The 20,222-nt window shown below is 41.0% G+C and overlaps 1 protein-coding gene across 1 annotated transcript in view; it reads left to right on the forward strand.

Annotated features, from left to right (window-relative positions):
• Positions 1-9,249, forward strand: part of ALG14 (ALG14 UDP-N-acetylglucosaminyltransferase subunit) — a 105,388-nt gene extending 96,139 nt beyond the window's left edge. Inside the window, exon 4 of the mRNA XM_017517477.2 lies at positions 7,855-9,249. Coding sequence (XP_017372966.1) covers positions 7,855-8,085 — 231 coding nt within the window. The 3' untranslated portion in view covers positions 8,086-9,249. The remainder of the gene's footprint in view (positions 1-7,854) is intronic.
• Positions 9,250-20,222: the final 10,973 nt, after the last annotated feature.

Below are 20,222 nucleotides of genomic sequence, written 5' to 3' on the forward strand. Positions count from 1 at the left end.
ACTCAGGAGGCTGAGGCAGGAGAATTGCCTGAACCCAGGAGGCAGAGGTTGCGGTGAGCCGAGATCAGGCCATTGCACTCCAGCCTGGGTAACATGAATGAAACTCCGTCTCAAAAAAAAAAAAAAAAGATGAACGCTATGCTTGGTAAAGAGAAATCAGGAAGTGGCTAGATGACTGTGGTACGTTCACACAGCGAAGCAGTCATGCCTGTGTAGAAACATGGAATGGATGTAGCTGTATATGTGGAAAAGCAGACCCCAAAATGCTGTATACACAATGATGACATCTCTGAAAATTCTGTTAGCAATAGAATTGTAAGAGACCTTGAGGTTGGCCGGGCATGGTTGCTCACGCCTGTAATCCCAGCACTTTGGGAGGCTAAGGTGGGTGGATCACGAGGTCAGGAGATGGAGACCATCCTGGCCAACATGGTGAAACCCCGTCTCTACTAAAATACAAAAAACTAGCCAGGTGTGGTGGCACGTGCCTGTAGTCCCAGCTACTTGGGAGGCTGAGGCAGGGGAATCACTTGAGCCAGGGAGGCAGAAGTTGCAGTGAGCTGGGATCATGCCATTGCACTCCAGCCTGGAGACAGAGCAAGACTCCATCTCAGAAAGAGAAAGACCTTGAGGTTCATAAATAGTCAGCGATTTGAGGGTTTAGAATTTATTTGGCGATTAATGTTGGTCTTGATGTTTAGATGTTTCTGTTTAACTGTTACTTCTCAGATGATTATATAACATATAAAAGAAGTAATACAATGTACCGTCATGTGAGCCAAGCAAATACGTCATCCCCATCTGCTGCACATCCTTTTCCTTCCTGCTGTCCACCTCCACCGGTCGCTGACGTTCAGCACTGCCTTTCCCAGGCTTCACCCCGGCCTTCCTGTTCCCTGACTGTGACCTCCGCATGTTATACACCACCTGGCTCCAACTGCATTTTCTTCCTTACTCCCTTGATTACTCTCAGATTCTTCTCTGTCATCGTTGTCTGAGGGTTTTTTCACTGCTCTGGCCTTCCTGTCTTAGATAAGTCCTTTTGCTTATCTTTTCCATACCCTGGAGCACTCTCCCAGCCTCTTTTTCTGTGCAGTCCTCATCCATGTTTTGCCCTGTCTGATTTGCATGCCCATGCTCCAGTGCTTTTAGCCCTGCCTGAGGAAATCCTGTGACTGTTCCGATGTGATCTGGCCCCTCTGTCTCTACTTTGCTGCTCTGAAATCTTTGTTTCTCCCATCTAGTTAGGGTTCTTGATAGCAAACTGTGGAAATCTACTCTGGCTGATTGAAACAGAAAAAGGATTTATTGAAGGCTATCAAGAACTCGGAATTACCAGGAATGTTAATTTAGCAGGCTTAGAAAATATAGAGGGACAAAGTGGGAGCTAAGCAGCTAGAACCCTGACTGGAATTCCATGGCCACAGAGCTGGTTTCAGGGGACACTGCTGCTACTGTTGCTGGACAGTGGACATTGCACCTGGCACCACCGACACCGGATGCTGGGCCCTGGCCAGCAGCACCTTTGCTACCGGGACAGAGTCTTCTCTAGCCTTGCTCCTCTGTACCACTAGCTCCTGGTCAGATCTGAGCAGAAACAGCTGGCCAAGTTACTGGCCCATCTGTTAGCTGCAAGGAGGCCTAGAAAGGAGTGTCTCACTTCTGCTGTGAGAAGGCGCCCTGCCTGTAACCCAGCTCATACACTGGAAATCGCTTAAACAAATTCTAGACAGCAACAAAACAAAGAAAAAAAAGACCACATGGTGCATTCCGGATCCATAATGATTGTTCTATTAAACGTCCCACAACTTCCTTAAATCCTCAAAGCTACTTCTTCTAACCTCTCACTCAGCAAGAACTCTGGAATATAATTTAATGCAAAACTAAAACTTTAGGGATCACAAGTTTATACACAAAGATGTTCATAATAGTATGATTTAGAATAACAAAAACGGAGTCAGCCTAAATAACCATTTCCATTAAGAACCATTTCCATTAACAAGAGAATGGTTAAATTACTTATGAGATCTCTATAGAATTAAATATATACAGTCATTAAAAACCATGGGGTTTTTAAAAATATTTTTAAAACAAATGTAACTAAAAATAACTTTACTCAGGTTATGTATAAGCTCTCACAATTGCAAATGTGCATATGTGAACATATTTTATATTAGAATATAAATATATACAAAGACAGAAGTTAGAAGAGAATGCACGAAGACGTTAAGATTGGTGAGATTAAAAGGATTGTGTTCTTTCTGTGCTTCTCTGTATTTTTCACACTGAGCTGAAAAGTTAATACTATCTAAAAGAGGGCAAACTTTCCATGCCACTATTTTTATCTTTTATCATATTCTCAGAAAGCACAACTTTTCCCAAACCAATCTCATGAACCAAATACTTTTAGTACTTACTCTTTTCTCCTAATATTGAAAGTATTCACCCTTTTCTATGTGATTATTTCCTCCTTCACTATCAGTTTGTTCTCAGTGATCTTTATGTTCACATGTAGATTGTTCATTCCATTCTGTAAACCCTTTCCCCAGCCCTCTTGGCTTGTCCGGCTGACACCTGCTCTCTCCTCTCCTACAGCGTGCTTACTCTTCCCTTGCCCTGTATTTTGGTCCAATAGCCATCTCTGAGGTTTCTATTACTCTTCTCTTGAACAAATCTGAAGATCTTTTCTCTGCTTCTATCTTTGTAGCTCTACTACCTGCAAGAAATGGCACTGATCATTTCATTATCTTTGACACTTGGGGATAGGCAAGGGATCTTCTAACCTCTTGTGGTTTTCCTCTTATTTGTCTACCCATTCTTAAAGCACCTTTCCTGACCTTGCTTCCTGTTCAGCTTTACAGCCAAGCTTCTTCTCTTTCTTTATCTACTGGCTATTCCCACATGTCAGTGTGTTCTCCCTTCCTCATCTCCCATTTACCTGTCTGCATGGTGGAGCCATGTCCCCATAGTTCATGACCTCTCTCCAGCCTTCACCTCCATCAGCAAGAGGCTATCAGAAAGTCTGGGTTTGGGCCAGTGCCTTAGAGTTGGACTCTGCTTCTCTGTCCCGTCTCTTAAAATTGAAGCCTTAATTGGACTCTTCATCTGCCTATCAGTCTCACCTTTACATGCTCTCTCTCGGGTCACCCGCAACTCTATGATCTCTGACCTACTAACCAACCCAGAATGCCGAAGTTCTTAGCTCATATTTGGCAGAGGTGGGCGGGGGTGTTCTACTGGGTCAGGAGTCAAATTCAGACTACTCAAGTTAAATATGTCTTTTCTATTTATTTATTTATTTTTCTTATCTTTGAGTTTCCTGAAAATACATCTTTTCATACGTGCAGAATGTTATGTTTCAGCCAATGGAACTTGACCTCTGATGACCCAAATCTACAGAACAACCCTGTTGAAACTGTTCTTGATCCTTGACCTGGCTCATCTGTGCTCATGACCTTGTATTTATATTGGTCAGGTCCTCTTTCCATTTTCTAGAACCATATAACATATTATTTTTAGTATATCTCTTAGACTTCCTGCTCTTGGAGAAGTTTATTTATTGGTTTGTTCATCATCCAGCAGACACATATTGAACCCCTACTGGTTTATGCTGTAGATACTCACAGGCCAGTCAGGGACTTGGACAAAATAAAGGGGTGTGTCAGTTAGTATGCTTCTTATTGCCAGTAACAGAAATCCTGATTCCAATGACTTAAGCAGAAATAGAATGTATTGCCTCACCTACCTGGCAAGTCTATGGACAGATCTGGTTTCCTTCAGGCACAGCTGGATTCATGGATTGTAATGCTGCATTTGGGACCTAGCCTGTCTTCATCTCTTGGCTCTGCTCTGCTTTGTGATGGCTTCATTCTCAAGCCCTCTACATGGTGGCAAAATGGATGTCAATAGCATCAAGGCCACATCCTCCTCAGTTTCAGAACAGTAAACAATATGCTGCTTTCTCAGCAGTCCCACCAAGTGTTCTGCTAAGTCTTGTGGTTTCTGACTGGACTGTGTCCTCTTCCCCAAACCAATGACTGTCACCAGGGGAATTTGATGCTCTGATTGGTCAGACTGGAGTCATACATCTTCTTTTGCTGGGTGTGGAGTCTGGTCAGACTGGAGTCATACATCTTATAGCTGTGTGTGGAGTCAGCTCTATACAAACACTTAAGTTGAGAGCAAGCGATACAGTGGTTCGTTCCCCTGAAGAAAAGGTTATGGATGTGGGATGGTTAAAAAAAAAAAAAAAAGCTCTCAGGCAACCACATAAGTGTATAGATGGAACTACAGATGGTCAAGTTTGGCAAAGGGAACGTTTGACCCAATATAGGGTAAGCAAAGACCCACTCCTACACTCCCTTGCTTCTTCCTTTCTCTTTCTTTCAGCAAAATTTAGTGAATGGCTACTTTGTTCTAGGTGCAGAGAATACACTGTCCTAGCAGTGGACTCTGCCCATAAGAAGCCTACAGAGTAGTGAGGAAGAGAGATGGCCAGGGTGATGGTCTCACATTCATTGAGAATTTATATTTTGAGAAACAGAAGTATGAAGAGCATTTCTGTGTTTTTTAAAATTAAAAAGACAGCTCCAATCATTGTATCATTTAACATCTTTACTTAGACTGTCTTAGTGAACTCTGCTTTGTTCCATGCTTGGAATAAGTTTCTCTGGTATGCTTCTTTGAATAATGAAGACTGCATAATCCACTTTTATTTTTTTGCCTAGACTGCTGCAAAAAGCAGTAAAACCTTTGTGTAATTGAAAGTACCTTTCCTTAGAAAGTAGCTTTGAGATTAGTTTGCTTCTTTTTTTTTTTTTTTTTTTTTTTTTTTTTTTTTTTTTTGTTTTTTTTTTTTTTTTAAGTCCTTGATATGTGGGTTTGTGGCTTTATTGTACCAGGGACTTTTGTAGTAAGGTGCTTCAAAATATACAGATACAACAGAGATAAACAAAATATCTTTAATTTACACTTTTACCGTAACAGTCTCTACTTCTGACCTGCGGCAGGTTGTTAATGTATCTCCCACCAATGCCAGTCATTTTCCTTCCCATATACAGACAACTCTATCTGGGTATACGTAGTTTGTATATTGAGAGTTGATTCAATGTTGAACACGTGGATTTGTACATTTTTTAAAAAGCAACAAATATGAAATTATTTCTGTGGCATTCAAGATTGAGCAATCCTTACATTATTTTTTAGCTGTAGTTTTTATTTTGTTCTGTATTACTGAAACAAAGACTAAGAAAAGCAACACAAATAATCTGAGGATTAGGGAGTACGTTAATATGGTGGTTGTCAACTGGAGACATTTGGAAGTGACTGGAGTCATTCTTGGTTGTCTTGATTACTGGAATCTTGTGGGTAGAGGCCAGGGATGCTGCAAAGCATGCTAAGATGCACAAGACAGGCCCCCATAACTAAAAATTATCCAGTCTAAAATATTAATAGCACCTGGCAGTAATAGGATTTTTGGAATTCTAAACATTGAAAAGATTCAGAGCAAGTTTGTAATTTAAGTTTAAGTCAAAGATAGAGGAAAGTTATAGTTATAGAACCCTAGAGCTGAAAGGAAAAGTCATTTAGTCCAGTCTACTATTTTCTAGATAAGGTAATTGAGTCACATAGGAAAAAAGTTACCTGAAGCACCCTAACTCCTTCACCTCCTAAACATGGGATCAAGCAACCTGTCTAACTTCTGTGTACCTCCCTTTTCTCATCTGCAGAAAGGGATGATACAACTTGCTTGTACTCACTTCGGCAGCACATACACTAAAATTGGGAGGATACAGAGTTATCAAAAAACAAAACAAAAAAGAACTTACCTCAAATGATTGCTGTGAAGATTAATTAAAAAGTAATATGGCTGGGTGCAGTGGCTCAAGCTGTAATCCCAGCACTTTGGGAGGCCAAGGAAGGTGGATCACAAGGTCAGGAGTTCAAGACCAGCCTGGCCAATATAGTGAAACCCCATCTCTACTGAAAATACAAAAATTAGTTTGGTGGCATACGCCTGTAGTCCCAGTTACTCGGGAGGCTGAGGCAGGAGAATCGCTTGAACCCGGGAGGTAGAGGTTGCAATGAGCCGAGATCACGCTGCTACACTCCTGCTTGGGAAACAAATTGAGACTTCATCTCAAAAAAAANAAAAAAAAAAAAAAAAAGTAATACAAGTAAAATGTTTAGTACAGTACTTGGCCATAGCGCACTGTTAATAAATAGCAGTGGTGAGGGCTGAGGTCGTGATTGTCATGTCTGCTGTTGTCCAGAGTCAGAGCTGGTTTACAGTTTGTTTAACCCTGTTCCCCTGACTCTCAGTTCCATTTTCCTTCTACTACACTGCCTCAGGGGACTATGCAGAAAGGTTATAGGAGTAACTTAGTGGAGATTAAAGACTGGTGTGGACAGCAGCTTAGTAGCTGGTAATTCAAGAGAAAGTTTGAACATAAATTCTCCATAAAAGACAGAAAGGGGGTTTGTAGATTGCAGGTAGAGAGCTTTGAGGAAGACATAAGGAAGAGTGGTCTTATCTGAAACAGATTATTTTCCCAAAGCCCTGTGAATGGTGTTCCAGGTGGTCACGCCTCCTGGTGGAGCCTAGACCACGTGATCTTTTTCAAACCCTATAGCCCTGAGCACATTCACATGGAGGCAAGATGGCTGTCTTTCTGTCAGAGAGAGTCTTTGAAATGCTGGGGTGGTATAAACAATATAGAGATGGCTGGGTGTGGTGGCTCATGCCTGTAATCCAAGCACTTTGGAGGCCAAGTCGGGCGGATAACCTGAGGTTGAAAGTTCAAGACCAGCCTGGCCAACATGGTGAAACCCTGTCTTTATTTAAAAAAAAAAAGTTTTAAAAATAAAGAAAACAATATAGACAGTACATAGGGGACCTTTCCAGCTCTAAGATTCTCTGGTGTCGGCTAAGTTTTGTGGACCTCAGGTTGGTAAGATCATGTGACATTATAGAGCATGCCCAATAGGCATATGTAGACAATCACAAACCTCTTGTTTTATGGTTTGGGGAATAAAATGTTTTATTAGATTTTACTAATTCAGTCACCATGAACATATGATTAAGATGTTGTATAAAATGCTTTTTCCTCAGAAAACAGTAATATTATTATCTTACCAACAATGCTCTGAAATAGATTTTCTCTTATTTTCTTAAATGGCTTATAAAAATTCTTTGCAGTCGTTCTGAGTTGAATTTTTACTTCTCTTGTTATGTTAGTCAGCTAAATTGTTTTTAATTAGTGGCTTTCTACAAAAATCTGCAGAATTAAAAGCATTAAAACTCTTCTGTATTACGAACTGCTCTTGAGGGAAAAATCTCATTCATGTGGTAGTTTTCTCTTGGAAATCTCATTTGCTGGATTGAACTCCTAAAATGAGTCCACATCCCACAAAAATATTCTACATAGTCAATCAAAGACATTTTCTTCCGCATCAAGAAGAAGTTGGTGAAAGAAAACCGAGTCAATCTTAGTTGATTTTATCTGTTTTCTATATATTTGTTTGACATTCAAGGTCCACAAAGCAGTCAGAGAAGGGCAACACATGCCTGTCCAATGAGTGCTGACTGAGCACCAGGCACCGTGCTAGGAGTTAGAAGTTAAGTGATTTGCTGTGAGTCACACAGTTGGTAAGCAGGAGAGCCAAGACAACCCAGCTCTGCCTGGCTCCCAAGTACTTGAACATGCACTGTTTGCTGCATCCTGGTTCTTGACAGAGAAGGACTTATTAGGATAACAAGTAAATCCCCTCTGAGATCAGACTATTCTTAATGCAAAATGCCTCCCTTCGATTATTATTCTGTATTTTCCTTTGACCTTCAACTTTTTCTTTCAGGTGTTGTGTAACGGACCAGGAACATGTGTTCCTATCTGTGTATCTGCCCTTCTCCTTGGGATACTAGGAGTAAAGAAAGTGATCATTGTCTACGTTGAAAGCATCTGCCGTGTAGAAACGTTATCCCTGTCCGGAAAGATTCTGTTTCATCTCTCAGATTACTTCATTGTTCAGTGGCCAGCTCTGAAAGAAAAGTATCCCAAATCCGTGTACCTCGGGCGAATTGTTTGACAAATGGCAACTGACTTCTTTAGAATTTTGCAGTTAACAGTAGTATGTACTCAAACTGGAGGGGGAAAAAACCCTACATGTTTATTGTAAGGTGTCTGACAGTCCTGAGAATTATTGATGGTAAGGAATAAAAAGTGTACAAATGACTTAGTGAAGAAACAGGCTTCTCTTATGAAACAAGCATTGATAAGCAATAACTACTGAAAGTTTATGCCTCTGTAAACCAAATTTCTTTTCTAGATAAAAATATGTATCACCACCTGAAATTTTCTTCTGACTGTTATAGTGGTATTTTTTTAAAACATAACTAACTATAGAGTTTGGATGATTAGTAGCATTTCCTGTCCTACAGCTTTTTTAAGTATTCTGTATTTTAAAAGAAGAGAAAAAGAAAGGTATTTCTGAGTTTTTGTTCAGATACAAAAGGCTTTATTTCCTGTATGGAAACACTGATGTCCCCAGTGAATCCTTTCAGCATAAAGGAAGCAGTTGTATTAAATTGGCTTCATGACAATCTGTACTCCACAAGCCTCCAGAACTTTGAGCATAAACCAGTATCTTTTTTTGTGCTTCAGTCTTGCTTTTTGAGTAGTTGGCCTTAATACAGAGTATATTCTAAAATCTCTTGTTTAATTGTTAAAATAAATTAAAAGATGACCATTGTCATAGTAATAAAAACATGATTCTACTTATTAGTAATTCAAACTCTCAAAACATTAACAAAATGCTTTAGTAAATACTACACAGTGTCATGGCTGTATCTGTCCCTGGCATTTTGAGATGTTTAGGCTTGCTAGATTATTTATTTACTAGACATTTGTATAGTGCTTGCTGTGTGCCAGATATACCTTTAAGTGTTTTTCAGATATTATTTAATCTTAAGAACTCAATGATGTATGGACTGTTATTATTCCCATTTTACAGCTGACTTGTCCAAGACCACATGACTAGTAAGTTGCAAAGCCACAATTCAAGTTCAGGTAAGGCTGGCTTCATAGCGGGGCCAATTTCATGGGTGTGTGGCCTATGCAGTCACATAGAGTTCTACACTTAAGAGGGCCCACACTTGGTTTAATGTTCTGCTGTCACTCTCGAATTTCTTAATAATTTTTTAAACAATGAACTGATATTTTAGACCCTACAGACTATGTCGCTGGTCCTGTGTTTCAGTGTTGAGACTGTGTTTCTACTGGTGCCATGTCTACTGTAATAGAAGTACAACACTTAGTGCTGTGCCTGGCCCAGGGAGCTCCAAAAACAGGAATTCTGTTTCCATCCCTCTAAGCTCTGCTTCTTTAACAAAGCAACAAAAGGAAGGAAGGAAGGAGGGAAGGAGGGATAGAGAGAAGGAGGGAGGGAGGGAAGGAAGGAAGGAAGGAAATAGGGAGGGAGGGAAGGAAGGAAGGAAGGAAATAGGGAGGGAGGGAGGGAAGGAAGGAAGGGAGGAAGGGAGGAAGGGGAGGGAAGATCCTCTCCTGTAGTATTTCAGTTTATATATAGTTTTATAAGTATGATTTAAATCTAAAGAAATGGTGATTAATGAAGTGATTGAATTTTAGTGAAAAGAGACATGATTACCCACGATCGTGTAAAATTTAAATCCTAAAGCTGATCTAGCCTTTCTTCTTTCTTTTTTTTTTTTAAAAAAAAAGTAAAAGAAATAGCTTCCTTCTCTGAATCAAGTAACCAGAGGTGCATCTGTCAACTGGACATTTTCCTAGGTTTTTGGCTGGAGAAATGTGTGGCCAAAGATGTCTCAGAATGGTGAGAGCGCTTGACTATCTGGATTTAGTGGGCCTGGGGCAGCCAAGTGATAGTTCACTGTGCTTTGATTTTAATCCTCAAATCTTAGGCACTGGCTGTTTCCACTGACCTATAGACCTGGAGTATCAGACGGCCTATTAGTATAATTCAACAGAGGCTGAGGTGAAATAAGCCTTGACTTTTCTGGAGAGAATGTGATTTTTTCAGGGACAGCAGCATCTGCATTATTCCTGTGTAAGGCTTTCTCTGCTCTGTACTTTGTTCCTAAGTGGCACTAGGTAATTGAATGGTAAGGGAAAGTGAACTGCATTTAGTGAACGCCTCTCTGTGCTGCGGGGCAGCTTCCCCGGGCCCCCACTGGTAATCCTGCTGCAGAGGCCCCCGTCAGGTCAGAGCTTACAAAGATCAGACCAGAGAGAGTTGTAGAAAAGATGCTATAATTTTTTCCAGAAACATATGTCCCAGATGTTTTGCAGAGCCTTAACTTAAGACAGTGGTTAGCCTGGAATGTCAGAGAAAGAATGTATGTGTGTTGTATCAAAGTTTAGAAATATTATATCTTTCATAGGTTCAGGCTGCTGTGCACTCATTCAGAGCCAGGCTGAGGTGCGTTATTGCATCTTCCTGCTCATTCAGGTTACTTGGTAAACAAGTGCACGCTCTGCTGTGTGTTATTGTTATGGCTAATTAGAGTCATCAAGGTCCCATTAGCAGAGGGGGCTGGTTTGAGATTATGGTAGGGGCACAATTTCCCTGCTGTGCGTTCCCGTGACATTCAGAAAGAGAGTACTCTAGTCTCAACTCAAACTGAAGAAGGTGAGTAGCTAACTTGTCCCTTCCAATTCCTCTTAGAACACTCTGGAATGCAACTTTTACTGTAGGAGACTGTTCATGAAACAATTAATTCAATCAGTCTTCAAATGAGAGGCAGGGAAACCACACATCCTGCCCACACCTACTTCCCTGGAAGATTTCTATCTGCAGTTCAGCCGTCCTAAAAGGTCTCAGCAGCTTGCCAGGTCAGAATGTCTAACTGTTTCAAAAAGGATGCCCAAAAATCATGACAGGAAACTTTAGCCTGGAACGAAGAGTGCTGTGAAACCGTGCCAACAAGAGGAGTAGTGTACAATTGTGAGTTGAGCAGCAAGACGTCCTTGCTAGGAAGGAGATGGCCCAAGCTTCCCCTTATAAAAGCAACTTGAAACACATTATTTTATCTTTCAAAGATACATGGTAAGTTAAAATTGAGAAACGTACCCCTTTACTATGCAGTTCCTTGGGTTGAAATCAGTGCTTTATTTTTTCTGAAAAACCCCATCCCCCAAAAGGCATTTAATAGCAATGTATTAAGCACCTTTTACCAATGATAAGAATGTTATCATAAGTATTAAAGAAAATTTTCCTTCTCCATACGGGTCAGCGTTTGAAGCCCCGCGGGGTTTCTTGATAATTTCAGCCCTGACACACAATGAGCAGACACCCAAATCTTGTCCACCCTGAACATTCTTTTGTTAGGGCCCATCACTGTAGCACTCTAAAAACAAATCATCTGCAATTGTGTTCTTGCTGCCAACTCATTTTAAACATGAATTTGACACAGCTCCTCCTTTCCCCACTGGAGTAGTTAACTGATGCTGGCCCACTAGCTTCATCATGTCCCTCAAGCCACAAACTTTGGGATCATTTTTGTTTTTTCACTCTTTCCTTACCCACATATAATTGGTTGCCTTTTAATTTCATTCTCCCCAGAATTTTCTCTTGTCTTGTCTCTCCTTGAAATTCCTTTTACTGTTTCCCTTCTTTCTCATCACCTATTGATTCTGCCTTTGACTTAGTTCATAGCTACCCTTTCCTTTTCAGTCCCATGGTTACATCCTAAGCCAGCTCTTCAACAAAAATGTCTGGCTTGATGAGTACATTTATTGAAGAACTGAGGAAACACCTGTGGAAGGAACAAATGAACGATTTTGTTAATTATTTATTTTGTCTTCAGAGACTACACCTCATGCCAGTTTTGTATCCTTGTTCTACTTTTTTCTTTTTTTTTTGAGACAGAGTCTGGCCCCATCACCCAGGCTGGAGTGCAATGGTGCAGTCTCGGCCCACTGGTTCACTGCAACCTCTCCCGCCTGGCTTCAAGCGATTCTCGTGCCTCAGCCTCCAGAGTAGCTGGGATTACAGGCACACGCCACCACACCCAGCTAAATTTTATAATTTTAGTAGAGATGGGGTTTTACCGTGTTGGCCATGCTGGTCTTAAACTCACAACCTCAGGTGATCCACCCACCTCAGCCTCCCAAAATGCTGGGATTATAGGCGTAAGCCACCACACCTGGGCCTTGTTCCACATTTTATAATATTTATACCAAAGAGAGGTTAAGTAATTTATTAAAGATTATAGAACTACAAAGTGACAAAGCTGAGATTTGAACCAAGGCATTCTAGCTCCAGCCAGGCTTACCTTAATAGCTATGTTAGTTTTTTTTTTTTAAAAAGGTGCTAGAAAGGAAATAAATGAGGTCACAGGGTAGTATGATAGAGCAGAAGGTACAGGTAGTTGGTGTTCTAGATGGGAAAATCAGGAAAGGCCTTTCTAAGAAAGTGATATTTTAGTTGAGTTCCAAAGTTCCAAAGGATAATGCCTTAAGTATTTGTCCTCCTACTTCACTTCCAACTTAGATTTTGCCTCACCCACAGCCTTTGTCTTCAGCTAGTTTGAGCAAATTCTCTAACTAACTCTGTGACATAGCCAGCCATTGCAAAGGTTAGTGCCGAGTTCCACACCATCAGATCGCAGTCCTTGTACTCAGAAACACCTGTGGAAGGAACAGGGAATGGTCTTGCTAATTATTTATGTTTGTCTTCAGGGACTTTGCCTCAGGCCAGTTTTGTATCCTTGTTCCACTTCTGATAGTTTTTATACCACAGCTCTACAAAACATAGGCACTAATTTAATACTTAAATTACTTACAGCTTTAGACTTGTCTAGGTTCACTTCAGTTATATTTTATCTAGACCAGTGTTTCACAAATATTTTGGTCCCAGGACCTCATTATACTAAAAACTTATTGAAAACCGACTGGGCGCAGTGTTTTACACTATGTAATCCCAGCACTTTGGGAGGCCGAGGCAGGCGGATCACTTGAGCCAAGGAGTTCAAGACTAGCCTGGGCAACACGGTAAAACCCCATCTCTACAAAAAATACAAAAATTAGCCAGCCATGGTGGCTTACACCTATATTTCCAGCTAGTTGGGAGGCTGAGGTGGTTGGATCACTTGAGCCCGGGAGGCAGAGGTTGCAGTGAGCCAAGATCATGCCACTGCACTTCAGCCTGGATGGCAAAGCAAGACCCTGTCACAAAAAATAAAGTAAAAATAGAAAAGTCCAATAAGCTTTTGTTTATGTGATCTATATTTGTCAATATTTACCACTGTAGAAATGAGAGAAAAATTTTCATCATGAGAATACAAAAGGACATATTCCATTGGCTGTCAGAACAATATCATCACACACCATGTAGCATCTGGAAAACTATACCATCATGAGAATAACAAGGAAAAGGCGAATAACATGTTAATATTACTGTGAAAATAGTTTTGACCTCATAAACCCCAAAAACACCTTGAAGACTCCCAGGGACCCCAGGACCACATTTTAAGAACTGCTGCTCTATATAATGTCACATCAATGAATTCATCTCTCTCTCTCTTTTCTTTTTTTTTTTTTTTTTCTTTTTTTTTCCAAATAGATACAGGGTTTCATTATGTTGTCCAGCCTGGTCTCAAACTCCTGGCCTCAAGGAATCCTCCTACCTTGGTCTGCCAGAGTGCTGGAATCACAGGCATGCAGCACTGTGCCTGGCCTGTCTCCTCTTTGGTCAGTCAGTGATCTGTATATTAGTTTTATTGCTGTGTAAAAAATTGCCACACATATATTGGCTTAAAACAATACATTATCTCATAGTTTTGTAGGTTAGAAATGCAGGCAAAGAAGGTTCTCTACTCAACATCTCAAAAGGCTGAAGTCAAGATGATGGCCAAAGCTGAGTTCTGATCTGCCACTCTGAATTCTCTTTCAGATGCATTTAGATGGTTGTTGACAGAATTCGGTTCCTTGCAGTTGTAGGATTCATGGTGGTCTGTTTCCTGTCTTTTAAGGACTCACATGACTGGGTGAATATAATCTCCCTTTTGATTAACTCAAGGCCAACTGATTAGGACCGTAATTACATCCCTTTTGCCATGTTAATGTAACATAATCAGAGGAGTGATATGTCGTATTCACAGATCCCACTCATACTTAAGGATAGTAGATTATCCAGGGCGTTTAAATCAGGCAGTAGAATATTAGGGGGCCATCTTTTTTTTTTTTTTAAGACGAAGTCTGACTCTGTCACCCAGGCTGGAATGCTATGGTGCAGTCTCAGCTCACTGCAACCCACCCCTCCCTGGTTCAAGCAATTCTCATGCCTCAGCCTCCAGAGTAGCTGGGATTACAGGAGTGTGCCACCAGCCTGGCTGATTTTTGTATTTTTAGTAGTGATGGGGTTTCACCATATTGGCCAGGCTGGTCTCGAACTCCTAGGCTCAAGTGATCCACCCGTCTCAGCCTCCCAAAATGCTGGGATTACAGGCATGAGCCACCATAACCGGTCTGGGGCCATCTTAGACTTCTGCCAATCACAATCAGCCAGATAGTTTTTGTTTTGTTTTGAAAAAAAAAAAATTAACCTTTCACTTGGGCCACCAAACTCCTACCTTCAAGTTCCAAGTAACCAAGTTCTCTAATATTTTTTTAATATGGGAAATCCACATCTCCCAAACTCTATCCCTTTTCCAGCAAGTTACTTTACCTTTATGTAAAATAAGTATAATAATGGTACCTACGTTAGAGTTGAAGTGAGCACAAAACTAGATGATGCATATACTGGGTTTAGCACAGAGCCTGCTAAATAGTAAGCCCTCGGTCACCTTTGTCTCTACCAGTGGTAGCTCCATTGGTGTGTGAAGAAGGCTCTCCTGAAACTAAGCACAGCAACCCTCTAGGATGGCTGTAATCCAAGAAAACCCAGAAAATGTGTGCTGCCAAGGATTTGGAGAAATTGGACCCCTCATACATTGCTGGTAGGAATGTAGAATGGTCAGCAGCTGTGGAAAACAGTTCAGCAGTTCCACAAAAATCAAACATAAAGTTATGTGGCCCAACAATTCTACCCGTAGGTATGTACCCTGGAGAATTAAAAACATATGTTTACACAAAAACTTACATGTTCGCAGCAATATTATTCATAATAACCCCAAAGCAGAAACCACCCAAATGCTCACCAACTAATGAATGGATAAACAAAATGTGGTACATCTATGCAGTGGAATATTACTCAGTCACACAAAGGAATGAAGAAATACTAACACACGCTACAGTGTGGATGAACCTTGTAAATAGTATGCTAAGTTAAAGAAGCCAGCCACAAAAGACAACAAATGCATGATTCCATTCACATGAAGTGCCCAGAGTAGGCAGATATATAGACAGAAAGTAGCTTAGGGATTTCCAGGGGCAGTGGGATGGAGAAATGGCAGGCAACTCCTAATGGGTATGGGGCTTCTTTTGGAGGTGATGAAAATGTTCTGGAATTCGAAGGTGGTGCTGGTTGTACATCTCTGTGAATATACTAAAAGCCACTAAATTGTTTACTCGGTGAATTTTATGGTATCTGTAGGTATTCCAGTTGACAATCACATCTTAGTATAGACTTTGAGTTGTCTCAATCAAGGCACTGGACATGAAAGAGGAGAAGTCTCCAGATGATTCCAGCCCTGCCATCTGAGTCACTCCAGCCTTTCTGGTCTTCCCAACTGAGGCTCAGACACTGTGGAGGAAAGAAAAGCTCTCCCTTCTGTGCCCTGTGATTTGCTGATCCACAGAGTTCACAGGCATGATTAAATGGTGGTGGTTTTCCACTGTGAAGTTTTGGAGTAATTTGTCACAAAGCAATAGCTAATTAGAAAAATAACCTTTCAGAAGGAGTTTCTCCAAAGCTTGGGTACTTAATATTAAAAGAGGAAGAAATTTCTTGCCCCTCAGGCAAAAGTCAGAAGATGTATTTCTACACCATGGATAGGAAAAGGATTTTTTTCCTCCTTTCTCCTTGGCCTGCATGCAGCAGTGAAACAGAAACCAATGGATTCTTTTAAATCTTTAACCATATGCAGATGAATAAGCAAATGGTTGGACTTCATTCCTAATCTCTTTTCCTTTCCTGTATAACTGAGATTTTTTTTTTCCACTCTAATAAACTTGAGCATTTAAACAGAAGTCATGTGTCACATATATGACGATTAGCAGCAAGAATGTAGAAAAGGAGATAGCGGTTGAGCACTAAGCCTTAATTAATACCCAACCATTCAACTGAAAATAAGAACAACGTTTCTGGCAAAGAAATTTAAAAAAAAAAAAAAATCTGTCCAATCTGGAATCATTTTTTTTCTCTCTCATTCTTTTAAGGGTAATGATTTAAAATTAAATGACTGTAAAGGGAACTTTTTTGAGTTTTCAGTTGAGCTCCAGTGACTGAAGTGCAGTCATCTTTGTATGACATCAAGCAGGGCCACCCTCCCCATGTCTGGTCCCCAGTGGACTGCCAGTCCCCAGTGGACTGCCAATCCCCAGAATGTACACACTCAGACTCGGAAGGGAATATAGCCCAACGAAAGCCAAGCAGCAGCAGGAGGGATGAAGGAGTGTGGGGACAGTCTCTTCCCGCCCCTCAAAAAAAGGGAAAAGAAGCTTCATTCTTGAAAGAAAAGGGAGAAAGACAAGACTTTTATGGAAATACCATATACAGAGTTGGCAGAAATTCAGCAAGGAATAAAAAGTATCCAGAATGTTCCCTTACTCAGTTCCAGTCTGGCAGACAAATTAAAAGAGGTTCAATTTTCAAACCGATTTGCCCTGAATTATCTGGACCTAAAACCATGCAAGGCATCTAAAAAGACTCGTGGTTTGGTCCATTGTCAGCCCAGTTGAACAAGCGGAGTCTAAAGCAGCCAGATGGAAAAAGCTTATAATGTTTTCATAAAAATCTTATAAAAAAAAAATAAAGTGTTTGTGGATGAAATAAGGGGCCTGAGATTTGATCAAAAATCCATTGCCAAGAGTGGGGCAGGAAGGAGAGTTTATAGATGAAACAGGATTAGCCATGCGTGTGGAAGCTGAGTGGACAGTGGGTACATGGGGAATCACAGATGAGCCCATTATGTTCCCTCTATTTCATATAGTTTCAGCATTTCCATAATTAAAAGCTATAGAAATATATATCATGTAAGAAATTTTCGGATGCTAAAAAGCCAAAGAATGTATTGATTATAGATAAATGAAACAAGCTAGGTTTTGAAGTGAGAACAGGAAAGGACACTTTCAAATTACTTTTATTTCACTTAACTAAAGGAAAAAAAAGTGGCTCAAGCCTGTAATCTGAGCACTTTGGGAGATCAAGGTGGGGGGATCACTTGAGGTCAGGAGTTTGAGACCAGCCTGGCCAACATGGTGAAACCCCATCGCTGCTAAAAATACAAAAATTAGTCGGGTGTGGTGGTACACACCTGTAATCCCAGCTACTCGGGAGGCTGAGGAAGGAGAATTGCTTGAACCTGGGAGGCAGAGGTTGCAGTGAGCCGAGATCGCACCACTGCACTCCAGCCTGGGCGACAGTGAGACTCTGTCCCAAAAACAAACAAACAAACAAAAAGTGTCAGTCTGCAAATCTGAACCTGAATAGGTTTCTCTGACTTGAAATAGTCTATGCTGGGCCTTTCAGTACACTGCTGTCAAGTATGAAATGTCACTGTAATCTTTATCCACACAAGGGCTGTGCCCCTCGTTTGGTAAATATTTGAGATGTTCCAACATCAATTTGACAAGACCTTTACAGGTGACTTAAGGGTGCTGACTCCCATGGAAGGACCCCCTTTCTCCAAGGGCACACTCCCAGCTCTGTGTCAGAAGTGCTGTGTGTGCACTGACTCATTTCGTCCTCAGACCCAGGCACCTGAGGCCCACACTTTAAAGACACACACTTGCCACTTGCCTCCCTGTGGGGATGGAAGCGCCACACATTTCTAGACCAAACTCTGGCTGCCCAGGCTCCCCAAATTCCCTGCCTCAGTGGCCCAAGCCTGCCTCTTGGGTTTGCATGGGCCTCTTGCCCTATGGAATGCAGATGAACTGTGCCCCGGGGCTGAGAGATGGCAAGGGTGGTTGCAGTGGGGAAGGGTGTGGCAGGAGTTAGGATCTGCACGCTGTGAAAGGCAGGATGGAGCCAAACGCAAAGAGAAGGGAGGAGAGGGGCTGTGGCAGAGGTTTTTTTTTTTTTTGGGGGGGGGGCGGTCAGAGTTTCACTCTTGTTACCCAGGCTGGAGTACAATGGCGCGATCTCGGCTCACCGCAACCTCCGCCTCCTGGGTTCAGGCAATTCTCCTGCCTCAGCCTCCTGAGTAGCTGAGATTACAGGCACGCGCCACCATGCCCAGCTAATTTTTTGTATTTTTAGTAGAGACGGGGTTTCACCGTGTTGACCAGGATGGTCTTGATCTCTTGACCTCATGATCCACCCGCCTCAGCCTCCCAAAGTGCTGGGGAGGTTTTTGTGTATACTCTTACCAGCGGTCCTGGAAATGTTAGGAGTGGACCTAATGAGGTAAGTATTATCATTACCACCTTTTTTGGAGGAAATAAAACTGAGAAAGCTTGAGTCATTTGCTTAGGGTTGCACAGCTGGTTAGCAGCAGAGCCAGGGCTTAGCCTGTCGTTCTTGTGATTCCATGGCTCTTCCCTTGCATGCTCCACACAACAAAATCCACAGAATCTGCAGGTACCCAAGGCTCTCATGAGATACAGAGACAGTCCTGAAAAGCTGTCTTCCATCAGTTAAGCTGCTTTTCTACTCCGTATTGTGTTATCGGTGCCAACTCAGAAGGTGGCAGACAGAAGTGGTGGCAAAGCCTCATCCAGAAGAAATTACCATGGGAAGTTGATTCAACAGAAAAATATTTGATGCAAGAGTATGACAGTTAATCCTAGGATTTCACTTTTTGTTCTGAACTTCTGACCTACAGCTGCTAGTCCAACCACGGAATGTCTAAAAGGTACTTTAACTCGATTTTAACCTTGTCGAGCAAGTATTTGGCCAATCAAATAAGTAGGTCTTTGTTTATTTCCTTTAAACTCTAAAGCCAGGAAATTACTTTTGATACATTAAGACCCCTGCCTTCCCTCCAAGGACATCCTGAGGCATAGAAATAAAATCTAGCCAAATGTATTTTCAATTACTATTCATAAGGAAACACCCATCACATTATAGGTAATTTGAAAAAGCGGATTTATGGAAAAGACTGTTAAAATATTACAGTGTTATTAGAAGGCATAATTTGATGTACTTACTACCAAGCAGTCACTTTTGGATATGTTTTGGATACCAACTGCAAATATCTAAAGTTGGTCAGGCGTGGTGGTTCATACCTGTAATCCCAGCACTTTGGGAGGCCGTGATGGGTGGATCACTCGAGGCCAGGAGTTCAAGACCAGTTTGGCCAACATGGTGAAACCCCGTCTCTATTTTTATTTAAAAAATATATATATATACATATATATATGTTAATAGTAATAATAGTAGTTGACAATAGTGAGTGCTTAGGCAAAATGCTGAGTCTATAACATGTATTGACTCAATCCTCACAGCAACCCTGGAGAGTAGTATTAGATTGGTGCAAAAGTATGTGCGGGTTTTGCCATACTTCTAATTGTACTTTTCTCCCTATTCCAAGTCTATTTGCCATACTTTTAGTGGCAAAAACCACACTTACTTTTGCACCAACCTAATATTATTATTGCTTCTTTACAAATGAGGTAACAGATACAGAGAGGATAGTAAGCTTGGAACTAACGTTATAGACAGAGGGGTTTATCCAAGTACTATTTATAATCAAAGAATTGGAAATAATCTAAGTTGGAAAATATTTAATATATTATGGTATGTCCATATAATGAACTATGGTGCAGCTATTAAAAATCATGTTCTCTTTTATTATTATTATTTTTTTTTTTTTTAAAGATGGGGTTTCACCATAATGGCCAGGCTGATCTTGAACTCCTGACCTCAGGTGATCCACCCACCTCGGCCTCCCAAAGTGCTAGGATTACAGCCATGAGCCACTGTGCCCGGCCCAAAAATCACGTTCTTAAAGAATATTTAATGGCATAGAAAAATACTTAAAATTTTCCCTTAAGTATATTTTAAATGATGCAAATAAATGTGTATTATGAGCACAATTTTACTTATGCAAAATTTAAAAATAAATACAACTATATAAAATA

Source organism: Cebus imitator, unplaced genomic scaffold, assembly GCF_001604975.1.
Source record: "Cebus imitator isolate Cc_AM_T3 unplaced genomic scaffold, Cebus_imitator-1.0 Scaffold633, whole genome shotgun sequence".
Lineage (NCBI taxonomy): Eukaryota > Metazoa > Chordata > Mammalia > Primates > Cebidae > Cebus > Cebus imitator.